The following is a 24,687-nucleotide window of genomic DNA, read 5'->3' as shown; positions in this document are numbered from 1 at the left end:
GATATCATGAGTCGCAGTCCCAACTGGGCAAGTCACTTATCCCTCTCTTACTCCAGTTTCACCCCTTGTGAAGTGAGGACAGTAAAATATTGTGAGGATTAACTAACTCTATAAAGCACTTTGGGGTCGTGTAAAGAACTGTACAGCTACTAAGTTATTAATTCAGTCATAAAACATTGGGACAAAGGAACCCGGATGATCTTGCTCAGGGATTTCCTTCACTATTTAACCATCCTTGTCATGGTTTGGTTTACATCCTGAACTGATGTATCCCTATTGACTTCTGAGGAGTTTTGTGGCCGTAAGTCAAGACAGTTTAACCTGCTGTATTTCAATGCCATGTCAAGGGAGAAGTGAGTAACCATTGTGCTTTTCACCCCCACAAAGGTCTCCCTGCAGGTCCTAGATGCTGTGGTTTGCTACAACTGCCTGCCCTCGGAGAGCCTCCCGGTATTTATCATCACCTTGTGCCGCACCATCAATGTTAAGGAGCTTTGTGAGCCATGCTGGAAGGTCAGAATTCTTTTGTTTCCCTGGGCATGAGTTCATGTACCATGCACAGTTCTGTCTCATTAAAGCTATGTTGTTCTGAATATTAGTATGTTAAAAATCTAGACTCCAGTTACCTTTATTATGATTATAATAGTTCTTTGAGAGGAGATCAGAGCATATACCACACTTCTCTAGTTTATTAAATGCTGCACTATCCATTATTAAATTGCGTATGTAACCTCTCTTGACTGACTGGACCCTGAAGCTGTATAATGACCTACTGAAACCTTCTCTGAAAATTCTCTGATACTTGCTTTTTAGCTTATGCGCAATCTCTTGGGAACCCATTTGGGGCACAGTGCTATATACAACATGTGCCGCATCATGGAAGACAGGTATGGAATGTCATGCTATTAAATTCTTTTTTAAGAAAAAGCTCAGTGTTGCTTTGACTGAAATAAATGACGTACTGATTCTAATGGGAACAGGAGCAGACCCAAAATTTCATGTGTGGTATAGCGGTTAGAAATTGTGACTGCTTTGTGATTTTGGACAAGTTAATTAACCTTTCTATACCTATGTTTCCCCATTAGTAAAATGAGAACAGTGCCTAAATGGTTAGTCTTCATGGTTTTAAGTCCTTTAAGATGCTCTGATTTAGAAGTACTAAGTATTGTTCGTTTCCCTTTGCATGAGTCTTGTACTCTAAAACTAAACCTGCTGCTATAGTGTGATCTAAGAAAATCTTGGCTTACCTTCTGCACCCTGTCTTAGAGCTTACATGATGGATGCAGCATTACTGAGAGGAGCAGTGTTCTTTGTCGGAATGGCTTTGTGGGGTGCACACAGACTGTATTCTCTCAAGAATTCACCTACGTCAGTGCTGCCCTCATTCCTCAAGGTAAAGTGGTACTTGGGAGGAACTTTTGTATTGTGATCGTGCCTAGGAGCCTCAGTCGTGGACCAGCATCACATTTTGCTAGGTGCTGTGCAAACTCAGAACAACAAGACAGTTTCTGCCCCTAAAGAACTTCCAATCTAATTATAAGACAAAAGCCAACAGTTGGATAGAGACAGATGGGGGAACACATGAAACAAGGAGGCAATAGCTAGTTCAAGCTTAAACTGATACTTCATTTGGGAATATTTTACTGATCCACATAGCAAATTCTTGAATTTTTCATAGTTCTGTAGAAGGGACCATTAAAACATCAAGCTGACTTTATTTAACACAGGCCATTAATTTCACGCAGTTACCCCATAACGTGGGTTAGACCTAAAGCATTTCAGTCCTCAGCAGAGTGAACTGTTCTGTGCACCGGCAGAGGGCTGGAGACACTGAGGTACCACGAAAAACATTTTAGACATTTTAGACAGCGAAAAAAATCCTGTCCCTGCTTCAAGTAGATTCCAGTCTACAGCATACAAATGCAGGGAGAGGGGACAAAGTCAGCATGAATGAAAAGTGAAGTGTGGCACTTTTTTTTTTAATTAGTGCCAGGATTTTTTAAATGGAGAGACACCCTGAGGGGAGGATTAAGATTTATGAGCTTGTTGGCAGAAGTGCCTGTTAATGGAAACTGCAGCTATTTGAGAAAAGGCTGAAGTGTTCGACCGGCTGGGTGTTAGTGATGGAAGCTGTACTGTGATCACTTCTCCTCTACCAGGGCACTTATTAAACCCTTGGTGCGATATTAAATTGGGAGTAGCCTGCCACCTTTCATGCCCTCTTCTGTACTTTGGGAGGTGGCAAGGACATTTTTGTAATGGATTTTAGCCACAACAAAGGGAATGGCGTTAAAGTTCCCTTATTGGCTAGCCATGCTGTATGTTTGATCTGTAGATTATGCTTTAGGCAAGAGAGAGTCCCTGAAACAATATTAGAAGTTTCATATAATGGGCTTGGTTTGAGTGACCAGATTGAGTGGTCTCATTACAAAATCCTACTGTGTCTTCAGCGTTTGGGGACCTTTCAGCCAAACTGCGAGAGCTGGTATCACTTTCTCCAGCCGCATATTCCTGTGGAACCAAGTGTGCATTTTAACATCTGAGTTGCACCTGTTGGGAATACATTATTGTGCTTATAAAATGGCCATCTTTGATCGGCTTTTGCAGCTGTAGCCACAGACTTCAGGCTTGTCTATCCTTGAAACGCTACAGTGGCCATGCTGCAGCAGTGTCACTGTAGCACTTCAGTGTAGACATTTACTACAGCGACAGAAGGGGTTCTCCTGTCACCGTAGTTAAACCACCTCCCGAAGAGGCAGTAGGTAGGTTGATGGAAGGATTGAGCCCTTCAAACTTCTTAATATGTAGGATGTTGATCAACTTCAGTTTAAGAAGGTTACAGATAATTAACTGACCTGAGAAACTTGTGTTCCAGGCCATGACTTGTCCCAATGCAGTTGTATCATATGAAATAGTCCTGTCCATAACCAGATTAATCAAGAAGTATGGAAAGGAGCTGCAGGCTGTCACTTGGGATATTCTTCTGGATATCGTTGAGCGATTACTCCAGCAGCTACAGGTAGGTATTGAGCCAAATCTTGATATATGTTATAAAAATGTCTTGTAGGAAGTATTTTGGTTTATAAAATGGTCTTATTTTTTAATACTGAAAAGCACTCTACAGCTTCTGCTTTTGATGGGGGATAGCATGTACCCTGCCACAGCCTATAGACTTGGTGTCTGACGCTGGGGCTCCCCCGTCAGTGGAAGCTGTGCTTGTCATGGAGATGGTGAGGTATTTGGTGTTGAAAGGGAAGAGGACTGAGTGTGGGTCTGGCCTAACTTCTGACTCTAGTACTTCTCAGCCAGCGCTCTTATTTCAATTGTGACATACTTTGTAATGAAAAAGAAACCATTTAGAGCGGCCTTGTCTGTGTTTCAGAGTATAGAGAACCAGGATTTGAAGTCCATTGTACATGCTCTGTTGACTACTGTAGAAGAACTCTGTGACCAGAATGAATTCCATGGGTCTGAGGAGAGATACTTTGAACTGGTGGAGAGATGTGCTGATCAGAGACCTGTAAGACCTTCTCCCCCATCTCAAGTCAATATGGCCTGCTGTGGTTTTTTTCCCCTTTTAAACCTCCTGGAAATGTTTCTCCATACTACAGTAGTGTCTAGAAGCCCCATCCAAAATCTGGGGTCCATTTTGGGGGACATGGTATGAACGCATAACAAGGAACAGTCCCTGTCCCAAAGAGCACAAGAGACCCACAGGAAACATTCAATATTCCTATTTTACTGAGGTACAGGGATAGTAAGTGGTTTGCCCAAAGTCACACAGGAAGTCTGGCAGGGCCAGGAATTGAACCCAGAACTCCAGAGTCCCAATCTGAGTGCCCCCAAGACCATCCTTCCTCTTATTGTTCACGTCAGTATTAAATTTTTATCCCATACAACCAAGGGCGGCGGGAGTCATAAAATAGCACACATTATAAAGCCACAGTGAAGACTTCACAGCCCCTTGAAACCTGTTCTTGGAGGGAGGGGAAAGGAGATGCATGCACAGTATGTAAGCACGGGACCATTCTTACATTTTCTTTTAAAGGAATCTTCTCTACTAAACTTAATAACGTACAAAGCTCAGTCTATTCACCCTGCCAAGGATGGCTGGATTCATAACCTGAAGGTGTTAATGGAGAGGTTCTTCAGGTAGGAAACTGCAGCTTTAAAAAGAAAAGGTTGTTTCAATGTGTGTGCAGCCTGTTTAATGAACTGTCTGTGTTAAAACAATCTAACTCTCTGGATCTCTTTAATGTTAGTAATGGCTGCTGAAATATGGGGGTGATTCCAGAATGGAGGATTTGCTTTTTGTCCAATCAACAGAACAAAAACGTCCAACTAAGGCTTATCATCCTTCTTTTAAGAAAGTGGAGGGTGGCCATTGGCTGCTTCACTTCTCTAATTACATCTGTCCTGTGCTCCATTGAGTGGCACTCGTCCTTGGTATCAGAACTACAACCCTACCTCTTAATTATCAGTAATGCTTTTGATTTAACAGTGTCCGGTAGTATGGGGTTCTGCAATGGTAGTTTCCCAGAACATGCTTTTGTATTGTAGAACGATTCCCTGATATAGCAATCCAGAGCTTTTGGCTCCTTTTAATAAATTAGGATAAAGACCACTTCATCCCTGTGTACGTGGTTCTAAAGTTGTGGCACAGAGTCTCTCTCCCATTCACACATGCTCTCCCTGGTTGACTCTAAGTTTTAGCGATGGATACGGCTGCCAATGTGCTACAACAGGAGCTCTTTTTTTTGTAGACAGCCTCCAGTTTTTTCTTGATGGTAGCACCTTGTCTGCTTGGTGTTGCAACTTCATATGCAGAGAACATTCGCTGAAAGTTCACGTGGCCTTTGATTGTAACGTTTTTAACTGAGAAAAAAGGGAGTTTGTCACAACATGCTCTCTGTCCTCCCCTTAAACTCTTTTGTCCATTTTGGGTTTGTTTTTTCCCTTTTAGGAACGAGTGTCGTAGTGCAGTTCGGATTAAAGTTCTGGATGTCTTGTCTTTTGTCCTGAGCATTAACAGACAGTTTTATGAGGTTTGTATTTTATTGATATTTAGTTGCGGTGTTTGCATTTGAGATCTGGAACGGGTGGTAGAAATGTTTTAATGATGCTTAATCGTGTTAGTTCTTCAGGCCTAGTTTCTGCAATTCTGAAGAGTCAGTCCAACGGTTCTGAAAATGTAGGACACTGTAATTAGGTTTCTTTGCAATGTGACTGGAAGGACTTGCCTATTAAATGTGGTCCATAGCTGCGTTTTTTAAGTCTGTTATCGGTTTGGTGTATATATAATGGGAGTTGATATTAGCAGGTCTATTTTGACAATGTGCATTTTTAATTTTCACCTTGTGCATCTTGTGAATACCTTCTTTCCCTATCCTAAGGTTTTCCAGAGAGGTTGTCAATTCCATTCATTTTACTAAAAAAAAACAAAACTTTTTTTTTTTAGTGTTGGGGATGGGAGATTTAATCTGGTTTGGATAGAGACAAAGTTTAGTTTGTACCAATATGAGGTCAAGATATTATCTGACATGAGTGGATTGACTCTATTCAGTTCTGTCTTAATTGAAATCCAAGACGGTAGGCGCTGTGACAGAGCAGAGACCATTGATTTGCTTGTTAACTCAAAGGAATGTCTGCTCAGTGTGTCTGATGCAAGGAATGTGGAAGAGGCACTGCTCAGATTCTTCCAAGTTCTGTTAAACTGGCTACCGCCTCTTTGTTTCCTGCCTCTCTGAAAAACAAGGCCTGTGAATCCCATGTGAATAAGGTCTGTTAAAGTTGAGCTACAACGCCTTTGTAGATCGATAGAGACCTAAGCTGCTGAGTCCAAGTTCAACAATAGTCTAAATGTTTGGAGAGATGACCTAGAAAGATATTTAAATAGGCTGGAGGAAGAAATCCAGCAGACTAAACAACGAGCTAATGAAGACTAAAGCGAGTATGACCTCGTGATTCTTTGATCATGGATATACATTTTGTGTTAACTCGCTAATAAGAGTGAGCTGGGAGACATTTTGCTGAACAGCCTGTCCTATTACAGGAGGAGCTGATTAACGTAGTGGTGATCTCACAGCTGGCACATATTCCAGAGGATAAAGACCATCAAGTCCGGAAACTGGCCACTCAGCTATTGGTGGACCTGGCCGAGGGCTGCAACACGCATCACTTTAACAGCTTGCTTGATATCATAGAAAAGGTGAGGCTTCGCTTGCTCAGTAGTGAGACTTCCAATAACTTCGTCTCCATCTCTTATCCAATCCCTTTACTGGAGAACAAGGAAGGTGAACAGTTAATTATATATATGATCCAGGGGGATGCTGTGTAGGACTCCTGGATTTTGGAGGAAGTCAGAGCTCTAACGAAAAGCATAAAGGTGCTTTGGAACCAGCTCGGCTAATGCACATCCAAGCTAATCTACAACATTAGGAGACTTTCAGTGGGACCATTTATTTTGTGCCTTTCTGACCTATTGGCATGGAATTAAGTTGGTGTCTCATTGTGCCCGATGTGGGTTTTAAAGGGCATTTCTCCTTCTGTTTTTAAAAGGTGGCTGCACGTTCTCTTTGGGCTCCTGTTGATCTGGAGGAGCGAGACTTTCTATCTCATTCTGCTGCTTTAGAGGATGTGAAGACAGCTGTTCTAGGCCTCCTGGTAATTCTTCAGGTAACACTGTGGAGCATTTAAAAATCCCTCCCTTAAAACAGTGTTCTCTAGGGCTTTGTTTACTGGCCAGTCAATTCCCAATAACAAATTCTTTCTCTTCTGTAACTTCATAGACTAGTTCACTTGTCCCACTCTTTAAACTAACAGAATAGAGGATATTTTAGCCATGGTTGGGTTAGTTCTATTCTTGACTCGGTACCTTGCATATGGTGAATTAAATATTAAATCTTTATCTACTAACAGCCAGTGTGTCATAAATGTGAATGCTTTGGTGATACGTTCCTAGGGTCCAGCTAGAAAGGAGCCAGAACTGGATTCTCAAATCTGAATCTTTTTGAATCCTAAACCCAAAGAAATTCAGGTCCCCAGATCCAAACCCACACCTGTGACTTTTTGGGGTCTGGATTAGATAAAAAATGAGAAGAGTTCTAATGTGACTGAAATTTCTCAGCAGAAATCTCACTAATTCAGTTGCTATCTTGGGCAAAAACTACCCAGATTTCTTGTATTGCCAGAGACTCACCGTTCAAGATGGTGGAAATTCCACAAGAACAACTTAAGTGACTTTAGCCTGTCAGGATCCAAACACCACTTTCTCAGGCCGTCTCAAAGCCTGCCCTGCCCTTTGTTTGTTGACGTTACTAGCAGCGTCAGTGGGGTATAGCGTTATACCTCCAAGTAACGTCTTTCTTGGGTAATTCATAAATTAAAGGTCAAACTTGCCACTCTAACAGTTTTCATAGAAATGTCAGTGTTCATAATGCGCACGTGCTGCATTCACTTAAGAGTAGGAAGATGGATCTGTTTGGGGATTGTGTGTATGTGTGATCCCCAGGATCCTCTGAGGCAGGCCGTGGCGGCTTCTTCCTGTGCCCCAGTGGAGGGCTAACTCTTCAACCTATTCTGCCCATTGCTCCGGAGTCTGCACAAAGGGTCTGTACAGAGCCATCTGTTCGTGTTGGCCTCAGGAACAACTCACAGTTGCCTTTCTTTGTACGGTTGATGCCGATTGACCAAAGATGGGCTAATCTGTTAACAAGTAAACCTTCAGTTTGTGTCTTGACTGTTGTTCTGTGCCTCCGTAGACGAAGCTGTACAGCTTGCCTGCCAGCCATGCCACTCGGGTGTATGAGATGCTTATTAATCACATCGAACTCCACTATAAGTACGTTTACCGCCTCCCGATTGCTAGCAGCATCAGATTGCAGGTATGGATAGTCTCTCTCCTAACACTATGGTAGAAGGAGGGGCTGAACTAATGCTTTAGTTGGGTAGAAGATGGGGAGTTTGTAGGAATTTTATTACTGTGTACTCTGCAGCATACCTCTGTAGCTGTAGAACAACCAGTGCAGGAGTAAAATGTTAGTTAGCTGATGGCACTGTGTATAATAAATTCCATAGCAGTTGAGTTCAGAGGGTGGGAGCCCCTACAGAATCAGCCCCAATGCAGAGCAAATCATCTTGCTGGCCAGGAACAACAGCAGATTGGGTGGTGAGAAGCTGGGGGAATATTCCATCAGCAGAGGTTTTGAGTCATTCCAGAATGCAGTGAGAAATCTTCTCTCTTGCAGGCATTTGACTTTCTGCTGATGCTTCGAGCAGACTCCCTCCACCGCCTTGGCCTTACCAACAAGGATGGAGCAGTGAGATTTAGCCCCTACTGCCTCTGTGACTTGGTGTATGTTTCTCATTGCATTGTAGTACCTTTGAAACCGTGACATTCTCATGTGTGTATTAATAGTCTGTCACGACCTCTGTACAACTCTTCTCAATCTCCCAAATTCTGATCAGCAGTTATCAGACCACATTCATAGTTATGGCTTGTGGGGGGTGTTCCTCTAGTAAATAACTTCGGAACCAGTCCTGCAAATCCTTGGCATGCAGAGCTCTCAGGAGCCTCAGAGTTCTGTGTATTGGAGGCTTGGGATTTACGTAGCTACTCTGCAAAAGTTTACAAATCTGTTGTTTGCAATTTCCTGCCAGGAGACTGAGAAATCTGGTTTTACATTAAGATGTGGTACAGTGATTTGTAGAAATGTTGCTATTCAAGCTGCACAGCCTAGTTTGGTAGTAACTGACTCTTTAACTTAACCCTCTTAACAGAGGTATCTCTGAAAAGGAACTTGGAGAAGCAGCCTTTGTTGTAGATAATAAAGTGATGCATGTTTCTGACTAGTTGGCTTGGTCACTTCCCTGAAATCTGTTGCTTTGCATATGCATTTCTCATCTTGCTTTTGTGTCTGGTAATGGCTACTGAAACACTGACCTGGTTTGTATTTCCATGGCGTAGAGAACCAGAGAAGAGGGTGTCTGAGAAAAAGCCTGCTGGGACCCTCTCCCCTCCATCAGGAAGCCCCAATGTTTCTTCCCAGAATGCCACTCTTCGGATGGGCTACTTGCCCTACTCACTGCTCTTCCGAGTCCTCCTGCAGTGTTTGAAGCAAGTACGTTGATGAACTCAGTCTGCAGTGGAGTTTTGCACATAAATTTGCATGTTTAAAACTCAAGCGTTTGGAATGTTAATGCTGAAATGTTCTGGAATGTCAGCTTTTTATTTCCTTTATGCCCAAAAAACTCCCACTGAATTTTTCTTTAAATGGATATTTCTTGTGGAAGATCATAACACTCATTACACTAAGAAGCAGGAATAGAGCTTTTAACTCATCCACTTGTGGTGGCTGATTAAACTGCATATGTAGTGCTGAGCCTAATCTGTTTACTCAAGGCTTTAAAAATTGTCTGATGGGATGCTTTTTTGAAAATACATAAAACAAAACCATGCATGAATCTTATCTCAAAAGTATAATCTTTGAGACTTACCCACCATTTCACAATATAGCCAATTAATACACTGTTGTGCTTTATTTTTCTTAAAAGATAATTAATTATATTTAAACCTAAAATGTGACCGATCTGTGTTTTAAAATGATCTAGCAATCAATGTTATCCAGGTTGCCCAACACCAGCTGAGGGTATCTAAATAGCTTCTTGAAATCCAGAACTTTCCATCCAAAAATTTGTGTGTGATCCTACAACTCTTCAGCCACCAGGAGGAGCACAAGTAAAACTCTTCCTAAACCAAGCAGACCAACACTGGATTCTGCTTCACAGGAAATAAGGGTGATTTTTTTTTTTCATTTAACAGAGGCAAAAAGCCAGTAGGAAAAATGTCACCCTGCTTCTCAAAGAGGATTTAAAACTAATAATAAAACCCCCCAAAATTAGAAGTGCAACTTGAGTTGACAAACTGTTGGCATTTTAGAAAAGGAGTACTTGTGGCACCTTAGAGACTAACCAATTTATTTGAGCGTAAGCTTTCGTGAGCTACTGCTCATCATTGCATCCGATGAAGTGAGCTGTAGCTCACGAAAGCTTATGGTCAAATAAATTGGCTAGTCTCTAAGGTGCCACAAGTACTCCTTTTCTTTTTGTGAATACAGACTAACATGGCTGTTACTCTGAAACCTGTTGACCATTAGATATTTGAGTATGGAAAGGAAATAATGAAGTGCATTAATGTTGGCTCTGGACAGCATATTATTCATTTTTTTGGGGCCAGGAGTTGTCTTGAACTCTGGAATCACTTTTTTGTTTTGGTGGGTGGAGGAAACATGTAGAAAAGGCCTGGGTCGGACTCTTTCTGCTTGTTTTCACCGTCTACTTGGAGATCCGTCCATTTTATGGCATCAAAATGTCTATGCGACATCTGAGCTAGAGGATGCAGTTGGGTGAAACCCTGGAAGCAGCCCATGCGTCAAATAAAAGCAGCATCTTTGCTAACTAACAAAGCTGGAGAAACAAGGATCACAGCAATAAATAACAAATCATTGTTTGAAGTGTGTTGGGCTTTATTTTCAAATTTAACATATAAATCATGCAAAGTTTCCCATAGAAAGTTATTTTCTTCCTTACTAAACTCTCTCCCCTTCTTTCCAGGAGACAGACTGGAAGGTGTTGAAACTGGTTCTCAACAAGTTACCGGAGTCTCTCCGCTACAAAGTGCTATTTTTAACCTCCCCTTGCAACCTTGACCAGCTGTGCTCTGCACTCTGCTCCATGGTAATAACCAGTGTGTCCTCCTGGGGTCTAGACACCACAACTTCACTTCTGATAGAAATGTGTTTGCTTTAAGGCTTCCTTATTTTATACCCTTTATTTTTGGGATTAATCTGTACCTCCTCCCCCCCTCACCAACAACGTGACCCCTTTCCTTTAGCTTAAAACTTTGTGTTAAGGATAATTAAATTCCTTTAGATATTTAACTGTCCATATGCTTCAATTGCTAAAGAGTATAGTTATAAAAATGTATCCATAAATTGAGTGAGTTTTGAGGACACTTGAGCCTAAACCTAAACAAACTGACCTGCATGTAAGGCTTTGGGGTTCTAGGTGTATATAATGGTCTCCTGCAAATCCATTCCCCCACATTAAAACTCTGTGCAAGGTTAGCTAAGGGATTTATTTCATAGTTTTACTGTGAAGATTATGCTCCAAGTACAGCATCCAGATCCTAGTATGTATATGATTGAGCTCTGGGACCTGGAAGCTAATATTGTTTCATAATGGGACGCTGTACTGCTCTTGTACTATGAAAATGTACTATGCCCAAGAAGACCTGAATTAAAAGGCACGTGAAACGCAAAGTACTCAAGCCCAGTGTGTAACTGATTAGCTTACAGACAAAAAGACAACTGAGAGGTTACGTGGCACTCCAGATGGGTTCTCCCGCAATGACATGCACCTGGCTGTCGTTCCAGTGTTGACTGCATTGATATCTTACCATAATTACCTGGACAAAGCTAAACAGGTACTGTCAATGGGATGGGCTGTGGGAAGTGAAGTCTGAGTCTGTCTCCAATGTGCTTTCTAATGTGAGCCTATTTCAGACTTGGAGACTAAATGTACAGTTGCCCTGTAAGCATTTGCACGGGACATATAAAGAGGCAGTTCTGCCAGAAAACAACATACCCACAGTAAGTAAAAGTAATGTAGGGTGACTGTAACTGAGAGAAGTTAGTAAAACTCTATTCACATTGTGAGCTTTGTGCATTTAATAGCACTTTGTATAGTCAGTTTTATTGTTGCCATCCCCTGCATAGTCATTCTGTTCTTTCTCCCTGTCTGAAAGACCCTGATAACCATCAGAAGGGAGCAGAAAAGCCTTAAATATTTTGTCCCTTTTTATTCTGTCAGAAACTGTTATCTTAAAATGGATTATTTCAAAAACTTCAAGATGACAAATGTTTTGTCTAAGATTTAGAGCCAAACACCTGTGACTTTTTTTTTTTCTCTTGAGATAGTAATCTTTAATTGTTAGTGCATTTTTGGTAAAAATTCTTGTAGCTGTTGGCCCTAGCAATGCAGTTACCAACACACAACTATCATTTTAGTATGTAGAAATGCTAGAGATTTGTTGTAGGTTAGTGGCAGATGGAGCCTGTTCTTATTTTATTATACTGAGCGTATTCTGTTCTGTTCTTCTAGCGTGAAATGGTTTATTGCCTGGAACATGGCTTAATTTATCGCTGTGCAAACCAGTGCGTTGTAGCTTTATCCGTGTGCAGCGTTGAGATGCCTGACATCATCATAAAGGCACTGCCAGTCTTGATAGTCAAGTTAACCCACATTTCTGCTACAGCAAACATGGCGATACCTCTCTTAGAATTTCTTTCAAGTAAGTTGCAGTGGGAATTGTGTTTTACCTGTGTTCTTCAGTGGCTGTGAAAAGGCTAACTGTATTATTTAGCATGAGTATCATCATCTTGGTTTACTTTAAGGTCAGATACAACTTGTTCTAGAGTTCACTGTATTTCTGGTAACAGTGCTGCAACTGCCATAAAATCTGAACATCTAGTCTCCTCTTGCTCATGTAACCCAGCTGCTCAGCCTAATGCACGTGTGCACTGAGAAAAAAGAAACATGCTTTACATATAAAAACATGGGAGAACTGGAAAATCTGGGGTCATCTTTCCCTCCTTGTAACTTACTCCTTGCACAATAATATTAAGAGAATGTAATGTCACATTAGCTTTCCTGTTGGCACCAAGTGGTTTAGAAAACGTTGCATGCTTCAGCTCAATCCTGAGTCAGTAACAAAGTGCTCTCATCGAGACTTCACAAATGATTTTCTTATTGACCTGTTTCAGCTCTAGCCAGGCTGCCTCACCTCTATAGGAACTTTGCAGCTGAGCAGTATGCTAGCGTGTTTGCCATCTCTCTGCCATATACAAATCCCTCCAAGTAAGTTTACGCATCTTTTTTGTTGTTGTTGTTTTTCTCTCCTTTTCCCTATTTGTAAATTGGGGAAAATGAGACTGACTTACCTTTGTAAAGTGCTTTAAGATCTACAGAGGAAACATATAATTGTGTGTGATACCTTTATATATGGTCTTGTTGCTGAGGGAGGGCCATATTTAGCTTCAAGACAAATAGTGCATGTTGCTAATTGCACTCTAGGTTCCTTTCCCCCTTCAACTTACAGTAGTATTCTCTTCCACATCTCTGTAATATTAGAATTGAACTGCATCTCTTCTGAAAATGTGTTCAGATTGCACAACTAAACTATTGAAATCTTCCCCTGTTCAGGTTTAACCAGTACATCGTGTGCCTGGCACACCATGTGATCGCTATGTGGTTCATCCGATGTCGCCTGCCCTTCCGGAAAGACTTTGTTCCCTACATTACAAAGGTAACAGCTAATGCTGGATCTTACAATACAAAGGGTGCTCTGAGAACTGCAATCTGTGGGTATTATTGATGTCAATTTACAGAGATTCTATTTTACATCAAAATAACTCACCTGTACTTATTAATACATTAGAATTTCAAAATCAAATGTAGCTCCTGAGAATTGGCTCATGGCATGTGGGCTGCAAATACCAATGGTTTGAACCATTATCTGTGTGTCCAAATTGGCAGGGCTTGCGGTCAAACGTCCTCCTCTCATTTGATGACACCCCTGAGAAGGACAGTTTCAGGGCTCGCAGTACAAGTCTGAACGAGAGGCCGAAAAGGTAAATTGTATTCCGTTCCATTTGGGGCTATGGGTAGCTCTTCATTAGGAGCTGTTTAAATGCCAAATGCTTTCCTGTGTTTTGTGGAGAGAACTATCTGTGTCCTTAAAGATTCTGTGTAATCTTTCTGATAACCGGAATGTTCTGTATTAAGACACAGTCTGAGTTGTTGTTAAACCTGAAGTCAGAACGAGCGGGTGGCTAATGGTATGTATTTGTACTAAGACATGACTGGTTGCCCGCATCCACTTCTGCAGAATGTAAGCTTACATTCTAAAAATAATACTGTCAGCTGAATGTGAACCAACATAGTGCTGGCTATAAAAATAGTGAGAGGGATGCATGCTCTGTTCATCTCCGTGGCTTGTTAATTCTGCATCTTAATGATAGTTTAACAGTGGATGCTTAAATGATTTCATTGCAGATCATTTTAATAGCAATGAGTACAAGCTGGAGCAGTTGGGTGGATTATGAGAGCCACCACTTTATTTTTGCCCAGTCTAAACTCTGGTAGATCCAGAATCTGACCTATTGCTGCTCTATAATTCTGTGAAGAAGAGAGTTCTGGATCTCTGATCCCTTCTGAAAGGAAAGAAAACTAGAATGACAAACCAGTCTGTCCTGGAAAGTTTCTATATGGCAGCAGAGTCTAGATTTCAGTTTCATAAGAGGAGAGGAGGTAGTGTCCACTTTTTAAAATCTGTGTAATTAACAAGCAACTCACTGTAAAGTATCTTCACAAACCGATCCCACTAGGAAGGAGTGTTTTGAAATCAGTACTTCAATTCAGGTAGAACCCTGAAGTCCATTCAAGTATTAATGTTGTTGGAAGCAGTCATTGATATTTTGAAGTACCATCTGCAGAGAGGAAAGGGAAGATATAGTTTGGAATTTACTCAATGTTTTGCAAAGGTGGCTTATCCAGTGGACTCCTCTTTGAGTTGATTCACTGAACTTGCTTCAGCGTTTCTCTACAGTGAGGCCATAGTAACATTGAAATCTCTAAGGAAAGTGCCTGTCCTTTAAATTGCAAGGTATAATAAGGATCTTGTAAAAAAGAAACACCATCCTCACCTTAATGCCATAGCTGTAAACCCTGTCTTGTGTTTGCAAGTTAATATTCTCTAATCCTTCATCTCCTTGATTCTTTTTTAAAATTTGGAATAGACACCTTTTCCAATCTGACTTTTTCCCAAAACCTACTTAATTTCATTGGGTTGGAATACTACTAATTCTGAAAGGCTGTTGCTCTTGTTAACATAATTGGATCCGCGTGGCTAGTTCTGCAAAATTCTCTTAGGGGATGCAAACTGTAATTGGATAGTAACATGGACTCCTCTGCAAACCCTTGTTTATGGAAGAAGTCCCAGTCAATGATGCTGTTTCTCTGAGTAAGGGTTTTCAGGATCAGGTCCATGGGTCTGACTTCATTGAGGACAAATTAGAAAGCTTAGTTCGTGTCTAGTGTCCCAGAGCCTTTTGGGAAAAGAACCTTATTCCTCATGCTTGTAATTACACACAAGCAAGGCAGGAGAAACTATTACTGGTTAGTCAAGGCACCTGGGTTCTGTTTCTAGCTTAATCATTGGCTCACTTTCAGACCTTGGGCAAGTCTCTTAACCTCTCTGCCTCAGTTTCCAGAGAGATAAAACAAAGACCCTTGCCTGTCTCAAATGGATATTTTGAGGCTTACTGTTTGAAAAGCACTTTGAGATCTCAGGATAAAGTCTCTATACAAGTCTTATTTAACGGTGATAATAATGCAGGAGAGCCCCTGGTTAGAGTAACAAAATGGGAAGTTGAAACAAGCCCAGCTCTTCAGACTGGAGAAACCTTGATACCAAATCCGAGTGAAAACCTATTTTCTCTTCCTCAGTGCAGCGTAGTATTCCAACTATCATTTACATCAGTTTTTGTTCGTACTAATTTCATTTGTTTGTAGTGTTTGTTAAAATCTTGTTTTCAAAAGTGATTTTTATGCTTTCAGCTCTGCCTGGTTTTATGTTTTAATTTTTCCTTTTTGACATTTTTTTGTTTTTGTTTTACATCACCCTCTGGGATTCCCCAATATTGACCCTGTGACCTGTGACCTTTCAACCTCCATCCCTACAATGATTTCTTCCCTTCCTGTGACCTGTGCAATTACACCTCTTTCGGGGTTTGGTGCTTCTTCACCTAGTAGTTTAAGAATAGCCAAAAATGCAAGGCAAGGCTTGAATAACTCTCCTCCAGTGAAAGAGCTGAAAGAACCCTCTGCAGTTGATGCCTTCCGATCCCGCAGCATCAGTGTGTCAGAACATGTGGTCTGCAGGTAGTGGCACCTTAAAGGGGGAGAATCCAAGAGCGAATCTGCACTTGGAAACTTTGCTGCAAGGGTGGGTGGGGTCAGGGTGGGCTTGCATGTGGGATGCTTGCATGACCTTCAGAAAATAGAAATCGGGTCCTGTCTACAAAATATGCTTTGGAAAAGCTTCACGGAGGTCCTGTGGTTTACCGATGCCGGTTGTGGTGGCGTTACATTGCCCTGTGCTTCGATTTAGTGGTGCTCTGTTCATGAAAGCTTCTTTTATTGCAGAGTAAAGATTAAGGATAAAAAGGTTGCATTCTGTGCAGGTTTGAGTCTTTGTTAAACGGCTTTTAAATTACAGCCTTCCAAAGGCAACTTGAAGCACGAATGTCACAGTTTTCTGCTAGGATTGTGTGCAAACTTTCCCTGCAAGGCGGAGAGAATGGTTCATATGATTATTGCTGGGAAAAAGGCACACAGAAGTCTGTTGATATAAAGCAACTCACCATCAATGCATTAATTTATCTAAGATAAATTACAAGATATTGTATCTAAGGGGCAAAACAGTGAAGGGCAGGCCTTACAAAACGGTTAATGTTTTCATGACCAAAGAAAATAGTTTGGTCGTTGACTCTTGATTTGGCCATATCACATCTTTTTAAAATTGTAAATCCTTTTCTCCTGTTTCTGAATTTGTCCCTTGAATATTAAATTGCTGGCTACGAATATGATGGCTAGAAGTTTCTTTATCTGAAAATGAATGTTATTAGGCTACAGGAAATAAGCATCGTACTGTCACTGGAATTGCATTGCAAATATTTTCTGTTTTTGATAACATGTTTTGGGGGGAGGGACGTAGAAGTAACTATTGTGAAAAATGCATCTGACGCTTCAAAATCTAATGTCCCTCTATTTATATTTAAATTATAGGTAACAAAACATTTAAATAATTAGTATCTAATAATACCAAAGAAGTTGCTGCATAATATAAACCCAGCTGAGATGCAGCCAAATCTTTTTGCAAATGACTGTTAGAGGTATTCCTTATAACAAGTTCTGTAACACAGCCTGCTATTGCAATTGTTTCAAAATTGCATTGCTTAAAATACAATTACTTGAAGACATAATTGCTTTATATCAATGTACTAATTGTGTGCAAAGTTCAATTTTTTTTGCCACTGGTTTAGCTAGATTTTACATAACTCTGAATTTTATTTCTGCAATTTAAAATCAATATATGTAACGCTACTGTTTGCCTTGCTGTTCTGCACCACATCCCTCCTAAAGCTGACCCTGCTCAAATTGCACAAATGTCAGCCATACTTCCATTTTTTTCTCAAGAGGAGCTGCCAGTTCTGGGGTGACATAGCTGTCATCTTCAATGACTATATAATATTGGTGATTTGAGAATGATTCTGAGGAGCCCTGGGTTTGATATGTGTGGACATAGTCAAACCTATTGTGGCATGTGCATGTATTGCAGATTGCTCCGTGGCTTAGTGCTGATCAGATGACATACTGTCTCTATTTTGCAGTGTAACTTGACACACTCTAAACTCCGTCTCTCAGTAGGATACAGACATCCATCACTAGTTCAAGCCTGGGCTCTGCAGATGAGAATTCGATGGCTCAGGCTGATGACAACTTAAAAAACCTCCACTTGGAACTCACAGAGACCTGTCTGGATATGATGGCCCGATACGTCTTTTCAAATTTCACTGCGGTGCCCAAGAGGTGGGAGTTAGTTACTTGTTATGGAATTAGCTATTCTTTGGCCTAAAGGTACGTCTCGCTTCATCAGCAGGAAATTGCTGGATCAAATTTCAGGTTCTTATGAGCACAGCAAGTCTCATATGCTTAACCCATCCCCTCTGGCTAAAACCTTCATTTGTTATACCAATAAATTAAAAACCAGCAGGATCTTATTAAAGGGGAAAAGGCAAAATACCACATTTATTGTGAATACAGAAAGAATCATAGTAAGGAGTTAGTTATAGTTATAACATTCCATTCAATCTCATATTTATTCACACATTCATTCATACACACACACACACAGCGGTTCTGCAAGGTTGTTATCATAGTTACCAGCCTTAGAGTTGCTCATGCCAAGCCACTGGCCAGGTGGCCTGGACATGAGGAGGGAGCAGGGCCTTTTCAGATGCTCATCTGATGCTCCTGGAAGTTGGTTTGCAGAATCGGACCCCCCAAAGTTCTCACTTTCTAAAGTCCATTTTTATAGGAGTTTCTTCTTATGCCAGTCTATGGGAATTGCTTCATCATGCTGTTGCTGACAGATAGCACATTCCTGACAGCTCCGTGCTGCCAGATGTTATCTTGTTTTTTGGTTCTCCCATTCTTGAGGCTGTTGTGTGGATTCCAGTCTGCCCACCGGGGGTCCTCTGGTTATTTCCACTTGACACCTTCTTCAGCCGATGGACACTGGATTCTTAGGCTGGCACCTCCCTGATCATTCAGTTATTATCCACACTAAGCATCCATCCACATACATCCTCTATCTCTGTTTTAATCACAATTGTTAATACAACAAAAGGGCGGAGAGTCTCTGGGTGCTGTTTCTGTTGTTACAGAGTATTGCTTTGAGTCTCTCTCTGTGTGAATTGCTTTGAGAACAGACTCTGTCTTAGAATGTGCTAACGCAATTAGCAGCTTGCAAGTTTCACACACACAGGGAGAGAAACAGTACCAAAAACCAAGAGACCTCTTAATTAGTAATACATTGGAATTTAAACTATGGGGAATCAAACTCATTTGTGATTTTAATACAGAACTTCTTTAATATGATCCAACACATTGACTTAGCATGAAGTTTGGCAACACAAAACTGCCCTAGCGCCGTGGATCAAATCCTGTCAGGACTGCCTCAGCATTGAGCCTTTCCAGAGTAGATACATTGAAAACCGTTCAGTCTTTTTGCATGAAACCTTTAACAACCTTTCTGCTCTGTGTGGTTTTTGAAGACACCTAAAGCACTTTTCCTATGAGCAGAGGCTTGCTTCCAGTACGTGGGCTAAATTTCACCCTCCTCACCTCCCACAATGTAATGCAGTTTGCCAGATGACTATATTCCTTCCCATCAGAGACTGTGTGTCTGTGTGTGTTGTGTTTGGGGATCCTTCAGGATGAAAGGTGCTGCACAAATTGGAAACACTGAAGTTTTAGTCTAATTTGGTATCCTGGAAGGAGTTGTGCAGCAGGGATCAGCTGCATCGAGGCCAGGAATAAATTTGCAATGCTGTCTAGAAGCCAGAGAAGTAACTGATATTGGAGGCAGCGTGTCCTTCATCCTGATGGAGAATTTTTATGCTTTACCAGTTTTACCTTGGTGCAGCTTGCAAGAAATGTCATCATATAAATGCAGAAAGAGCAGGAATTTTTTCAACCCCAATGCAGAAAATAACTTCCCGGCTGAATCGCTGGTGTTGGGCGACATATGTGAGTTGTATTCACTCCAGACTGTATTTCTAGGTCTCCTGTGGGAGAGTTCCTCTTGGCTGGGGGAAGGACGAAGACGTGGCTGGTTGGTAACAAGCTAGTGACTATCACGACAAGTGTTGGAACAGGGACACGGTCATTGTTGGGCCTTGACTCTGGAGAGCTCCAGAGCAGTACAGAGTCAAGGTAAACGTCACTCTGATTTTAACATTCTTTTCCCTAATGAAGCCAGTTAAAAACCATTGTGTTAGAACTGATTTGAAGGTACTGTTTTGTAAATAAAAGGAATGATCACATTTGTTTGTCTGGTATGAATTATAACCCACTGTGTTACTAGTTTCAGAGTAGCAGCCGTGTTAGTCTGTATTCACAAAAAGAAAAGGAGGACTTGTGGCACCTTAGAGACAAACAAATTTATCTGAGCATAAGCTTTCGTGAGCTACAGCTCACTTCATCCCCACTCTGAACTCTAGGGTAAGATGTGGGGACCTGCATGAAAACCCCCTAAGCTTATTTTTACCAGCTTAGGTTAAAACTTCCCCAAGGTACAAACTATTTTACCTTTTGCCCTTGGACTTCATTGCTGCCACCACCAAGCGTCTAACAAATATATAACCGGGAAAGAGCCCGCTTGGAAACGTCTTTCCCCCCAAAATCCTCCTCAAACCCTACACCCCCTTTCCTGGGGAAGGGTTGATAAAAATCCTCACCAATTTGCATAGGTGAACACAGACCCAAACCCTGGGATCTTAAGAACAGTGAAAAAGCAATCAGGTTCTTAGAAGAAGAATTTTAATTGAAGAAAAAGTAAAAGAATCACCTCTGTAACATCAGGATTGTAAATACTTTATAGGGTAATCAGATTCAAAACATAGAGTGTCCCTCTAGGCAAAACTTTAAGTTACAAAAAGACACAAAAACAGGAATATACATTACTAGTTATCCTTCTTTTTCCCCTCCCTCCCCTGCCTTAGTTCAGACCCTGTTTTGCAAGTGAGACAAACTAAAGAAGCTCCAGCAAAGCTGGAATCTCAAGCTGGCCAGCAGGTGTGCAGAGGATCTCGCAACAGAGTCAGGTCAATGTCTGGTAAGCAGTCTCTGCACGTTTCTGTCCTTGGAGACTTGCAACCATTATTGGGCAAGTCTGATCTGTGTGTCCAGTCTCAGACCTAAACTTAGGCCATGTAAAAAGAAAAGAGTGGTCTGATCACAGGACCCCGTACTTAGTATAAAGAACTAGAATGAGTAGAAGCAATGAATGCTGGCTTCCTGAATGGTTGATTTCTGCCTGCTGGTCTTAGCGGTTGTTTGTATGGTGAAACCTGCAGTAAAGCCATCTCTAGTAGCCAATCCCCCTGGCTTAAGAGTCCAATGTATACTTCTGCCAGGTTTTCAGCACAATTTACAGTTCATTCATGTGAGATATAGGGATCAAAGATGCTATCAAAGTGCACAGAACTATTGGGTCAGGAAGGAATTTTCCTCCAGGGCAGATTGGAGGAGGCCCTGAGAGTTTTTCGCCTTCCTCTGCAGCGTGGGGCACGGGTCACTTGCTGGAGGATTCTCTTCACCTTGAAGTCTTTAAACCATGATTTGAGGACTTCAATAGCTCAGACATAGGTGAGAGGTTTATTGCAGGAGTGGGTGGGTGAGATTCTGTGACCTGCATTGTGCAGGAGGTCAGACTAGATGATCCTAATGGTCCCTTCTGACCTTAATGTCTATGAGTCTATTTATTACCTGTTTTCTTGGCACTGAGTCCGGTTGTCTCTCTGAACTGAGCTCCTGGGTTCCTCCTTTCTTACCCTCCATGTCTTTTGTTTTGCCAGGTGGTCATGCCTTACGTGTTGGTGCTTTAGACAGCTCAGCCCCCCAGGGGTTACGGAGTCCTGCTGGTTCTGCACCTCGAACAGAGAAGGCCACTCCTGGTGGCCATGCTCCTCTGCAGAAAGAAAAAACAAACCTGGCTGCATATGTCCCACTGCTGACACAGGGCTGGGCAGAAGTATTAGTCCGGAGGCCCACAGGTACTCCTTAACCAGCTGCACAAAGGGGCTTCTGAGCTGTGGCTTACTAAGAAATTGGGATCATATAGAAAAAATATCCATGTCATTAAATGTAAATGGAATTCTTCCATGCTGCTTAACCTCTCTGTTCTTAATGTTTAATTTGTCAGCCAGGTCTTTGGAAATTGCACCTTTTAATGATGCAAAGTTTTAAGACGCTCCCATGAGAAGATTAAAATCCTTATGTAAACTAAATCCTGCTGCACTGATCCGTATGGGCATTGTGTTGGCACTCAATTATCTATTCATTACGGTACTGCCATTTCTGAGCGCCGCTGCTTTCCTTCTTACACATCTAATTTCCAAAGTGTGAACAAGGCCCATTGCTGGGGTAATAACTTAGTGCATGACTGCTGTTTGTGAAGGAGTAGCAATGGTGTTGAGGGTATGAAGGTTAAAAAACCAGGGTAATCCCAAAATTCCTGGACATCAATACATTCCAGAAGCCACGTGAAAGCAAGACTTGCATATTTCAGCTTGAAGCTCTCTTGTGAGAGAATCATTTAAAATTGCCTTCTATGATTAATTAAAATACTCCAGCAGTTGAAAACCTTTAGGGAGCCGGCTTTGAGCTAAAACATCAGGACTAAAGAGTTTTGGGGAGGAGAGAAGCATGCGGCACTGGGGACTGATTCTCCTTTAAAATGTGAAATTAACCAAATCAGCAGCTAACTGTCAAGAAAACCCTAGAACTACTCAGCCTAACTTTTATCTGCAAGTCCCAGGGCTGTTGATGATGCTGAGTTCGGCAATTTGAACTTTCTGTCTCCAAAAGGAGAGAATATCTAACTTTCCTGACCGTTCCCCTCCCTTCCAGGTAACACAAGCTGGTTAATGAGCCTGGAGAACCCGCTCAGCCCCTTTTCGTCAGATATAAACAACATGCCGCTGCAGGAGCTATCCAACGCGCTTATGGCTGCAGAGCGATTTAAGGAGCACAGAGAGACGGCTTTGTACAAGTCCCTCTCAGTCCCTTCCTCCAGCTTGGCCACCGGGACATCCAAACCATCTCTTCTGCAGCGTTCCAATACAGGTGAGAGATGAATGTAGCATGTCCCAGAGAGCCGGCACTCGCTTGTATAAAACGTGGTGAGACTGCAGCAGTCTTCAACTGTGAGTTGCTGCAAATCTAGTAGTTCAAGGTAGAAAATAAGGTCATGATCGGGAGGGCTTAGCTCTCCTCGTGAGCTTAGTATTCAGTAAAGTAAGCCGTTCCTGATCTCCCATGGCATATTAGAAGTGAGGTAATCCCTTTCCTTAGGCACCCCTTATTCCTAAAAGGGAGCTATTTTGTAGTGGTCTCAAGCTAAATGTGTCCTGACTGAAATTGACCAGAGCCTATTTTTTGGTCTACTGCTTGTTTTAAGGTTGAGCCAAAGCTTGTCCGTGTGTCTGGATGGATCTTCTCCAGCATTCATGTTTTTCTTTACCTCTTGCATAGATTTTTTTCCATTGGGCAGTGGTTACTAAGATAATGGCCTACTACAAACCCTCCCTCTGAGGAGCCATTGCTGCTCTTTTTCGCAAGTGTCTTCAGGATGATGTGGCAGAGCGCACATCACGTTAATAGCCGGGGTGTTTGCCTCTGCGATGACTTCTGTCTTGAGTCCTGAGTGTTTTATTCATTTGACTTTCGGGCGGTAGGCTTTTTAAACATCCACTTCTCTGCACCAAGGAGGCTTTGGGCCTGCTTTACACTGCTGCTAGCTCTGGTACAGCTCCCCGGGTGTTACTAATATCAGGATTCCTAACGTCGACTGACTGCTGGCATTTCAAGCTAACCCTGTTCAGAGCAAATCTAATGGGCGTGCTGCTTAGAACTCTGAGACTGACCCACTGTTAGCAGCAGACAAGACTGTATGGTGGCGTCAGCCATAGTGCAGGTTGTCTGGGAGCCCAGTAAAAGTGCCTATTTCCGGGTTCAGCTTCGCTATTAAACCTTGCCTATGCAGGATCTGATTTTATTCCTTCAAAACATGTGCATGCAAAAACCCAGGCAGTTAAAACTGGAAGGCAAAATTGAATGGTGAATTTTTTATATTTTTTTAAACACTCCTCCGCTCCAGCAGGCTCTTTGATTTGTATGAACTCCTGCAAGTTCTGGTGTATAGACAAATGCTGCCTGATCAGTTTGGAAAAGCTAAAAGCAGCCAACTTGAGACCCGCTTGTTGACTGCCACTCACACAGAGTTTTGAATGTGCAGTGAATTGTTTCAGCCATATTCATGTTCAGCTGATGTCTTACTACAAACTTACCATAATCAATTGGCACAAAGACCTATATTTAAGAAGTGTTGAGATTGTAATGCCCATGTATATATTCTTTTTAAAGAGGCTAAATCTCTCCCTGTGTGAACCTTTATCCATATCCTGCTGTTTAAATTCTCCTAAATACTTAAATGACACCTGCAAAATAACTGGCTGTCTGGGCTCATTTCTTGCTTGTGCTGGGACTCTGGTAAAGTTGACCCCTCTTGTAGATTTAAAATAACAAATCAGAAATTCCGTTTCTCCCAGAGAACAATTTCTGAGTCTGATTGTTTGAATATGTTTATGCCTCTTTATTTGTGTCAATGAGACCCTCGACCCTTAAGTTTTTTCCCTTTTTACATCTAGTGAGACTTTTCCAGCTTGTTCTTCGCTTTTATTTTATTTTTTAAATAGGCTCCTGGTTACATTAAACTCTGTGCTTTTTAATTTTTTCATATAGTCTCTCCTTCCTTTTGATGTAGCTGCTCACTTGATTTCCCTTTGCAGTGGCTTCTTTCTCTTCCATGTACCAGTCCAGTTGTCAAGGAAAGTTGCACAGGAGCATATCCTGGGCAGGTATATATATCTCTTTAAGGAAAAAAAATTTTGCCATAGAAGAACACCTCTGATTCATAGAAACTGTCTCCCTCATACCTCATCACCCTGCCATGTTTCCTGTTTGTCCCTGCTGGTCTCATTACCTTCGACGAATGGGATCTTGACTAGCATGAAGAAGTCCAAGCCAGATACGACATTTGCAAGCATGAGTAACTTTAATGCAACCCTTTTTTGGGTGGAGTGAGGTCATAGCTCATGAGATTTAGACTATAGAGTGACATCATAAAAGATCTGAGTTTCCTAACTTTGAAGTTAGATCTTGTAATTCTGTTTATTAATTCAGAAGCTTCCCCCTTCTAGGAATAGCTCCTGCAATGCTGCA

At 41.7% G+C, this 24,687-nt stretch overlaps 1 protein-coding gene across 9 annotated transcripts in view; it reads left to right on the top strand.

Moving 5' to 3' along the window:
• The window catches only part of TSC2 (TSC complex subunit 2), a 44,036-nt gene that overhangs the window by 6,842 nt on the left and 12,507 nt on the right, over positions 1-24,687 (top strand). Inside the window, exons 8-32 of one of the 9 annotated variants that reach the window (XM_073361708.2) lie at positions 388-513; positions 814-887; positions 1,267-1,393; positions 2,876-3,019; positions 3,383-3,520; positions 4,049-4,152; positions 4,964-5,045; positions 6,053-6,208; positions 6,559-6,663; positions 7,761-7,883; positions 8,247-8,353; positions 8,966-9,119; positions 10,612-10,734; positions 11,348-11,482; positions 12,160-12,349; positions 12,822-12,915; positions 13,261-13,363; positions 13,594-13,688; positions 15,868-15,999; positions 17,545-17,709; positions 19,465-19,617; positions 20,406-20,518; positions 21,261-21,458; positions 22,315-22,530; positions 24,255-24,323. In XM_073361708.2, the coding sequence (XP_073217809.1) occupies positions 388-513; positions 814-887; positions 1,267-1,393; positions 2,876-3,019; positions 3,383-3,520; positions 4,049-4,152; positions 4,964-5,045; positions 6,053-6,208; positions 6,559-6,663; positions 7,761-7,883; positions 8,247-8,353; positions 8,966-9,119; positions 10,612-10,734; positions 11,348-11,482; positions 12,160-12,349; positions 12,822-12,915; positions 13,261-13,363; positions 13,594-13,688; positions 15,868-15,999; positions 17,545-17,709; positions 19,465-19,617; positions 20,406-20,518; positions 21,261-21,458; positions 22,315-22,530; positions 24,255-24,323 (3,226 nt within the window). Of the gene's footprint in view, positions 1-387; positions 514-813; positions 888-1,266; positions 1,394-2,875; positions 3,020-3,382; positions 3,521-4,048; positions 4,153-4,963; positions 5,046-6,052; positions 6,209-6,558; positions 6,676-7,760; positions 7,884-8,246; positions 8,354-8,965; positions 9,120-10,611; positions 10,735-11,347; positions 11,483-12,159; positions 12,350-12,821; positions 12,916-13,260; positions 13,364-13,593; positions 13,689-15,867; positions 16,000-17,544; positions 17,710-19,464; positions 19,618-20,405; positions 20,519-21,260; positions 21,459-22,314; positions 22,531-24,254; positions 24,324-24,687 lie in introns of all 9 variants that reach the window. The other 8 variants (XM_073361707.2, XM_073361705.2, XM_073361706.2 and 5 more) reach the window with 8 other exon arrangements.

Source organism: Lepidochelys kempii, chromosome 10 (genome assembly GCF_965140285.1).
Source record: "Lepidochelys kempii isolate rLepKem1 chromosome 10, rLepKem1.hap1, whole genome shotgun sequence".
Taxonomy (NCBI): domain Eukaryota; kingdom Metazoa; phylum Chordata; order Testudines; family Cheloniidae; genus Lepidochelys; species Lepidochelys kempii.
The sequence above is the reverse complement of the archived record's forward strand: the minus strand, read 5'-3'. Positions and strand labels throughout refer to the sequence as shown.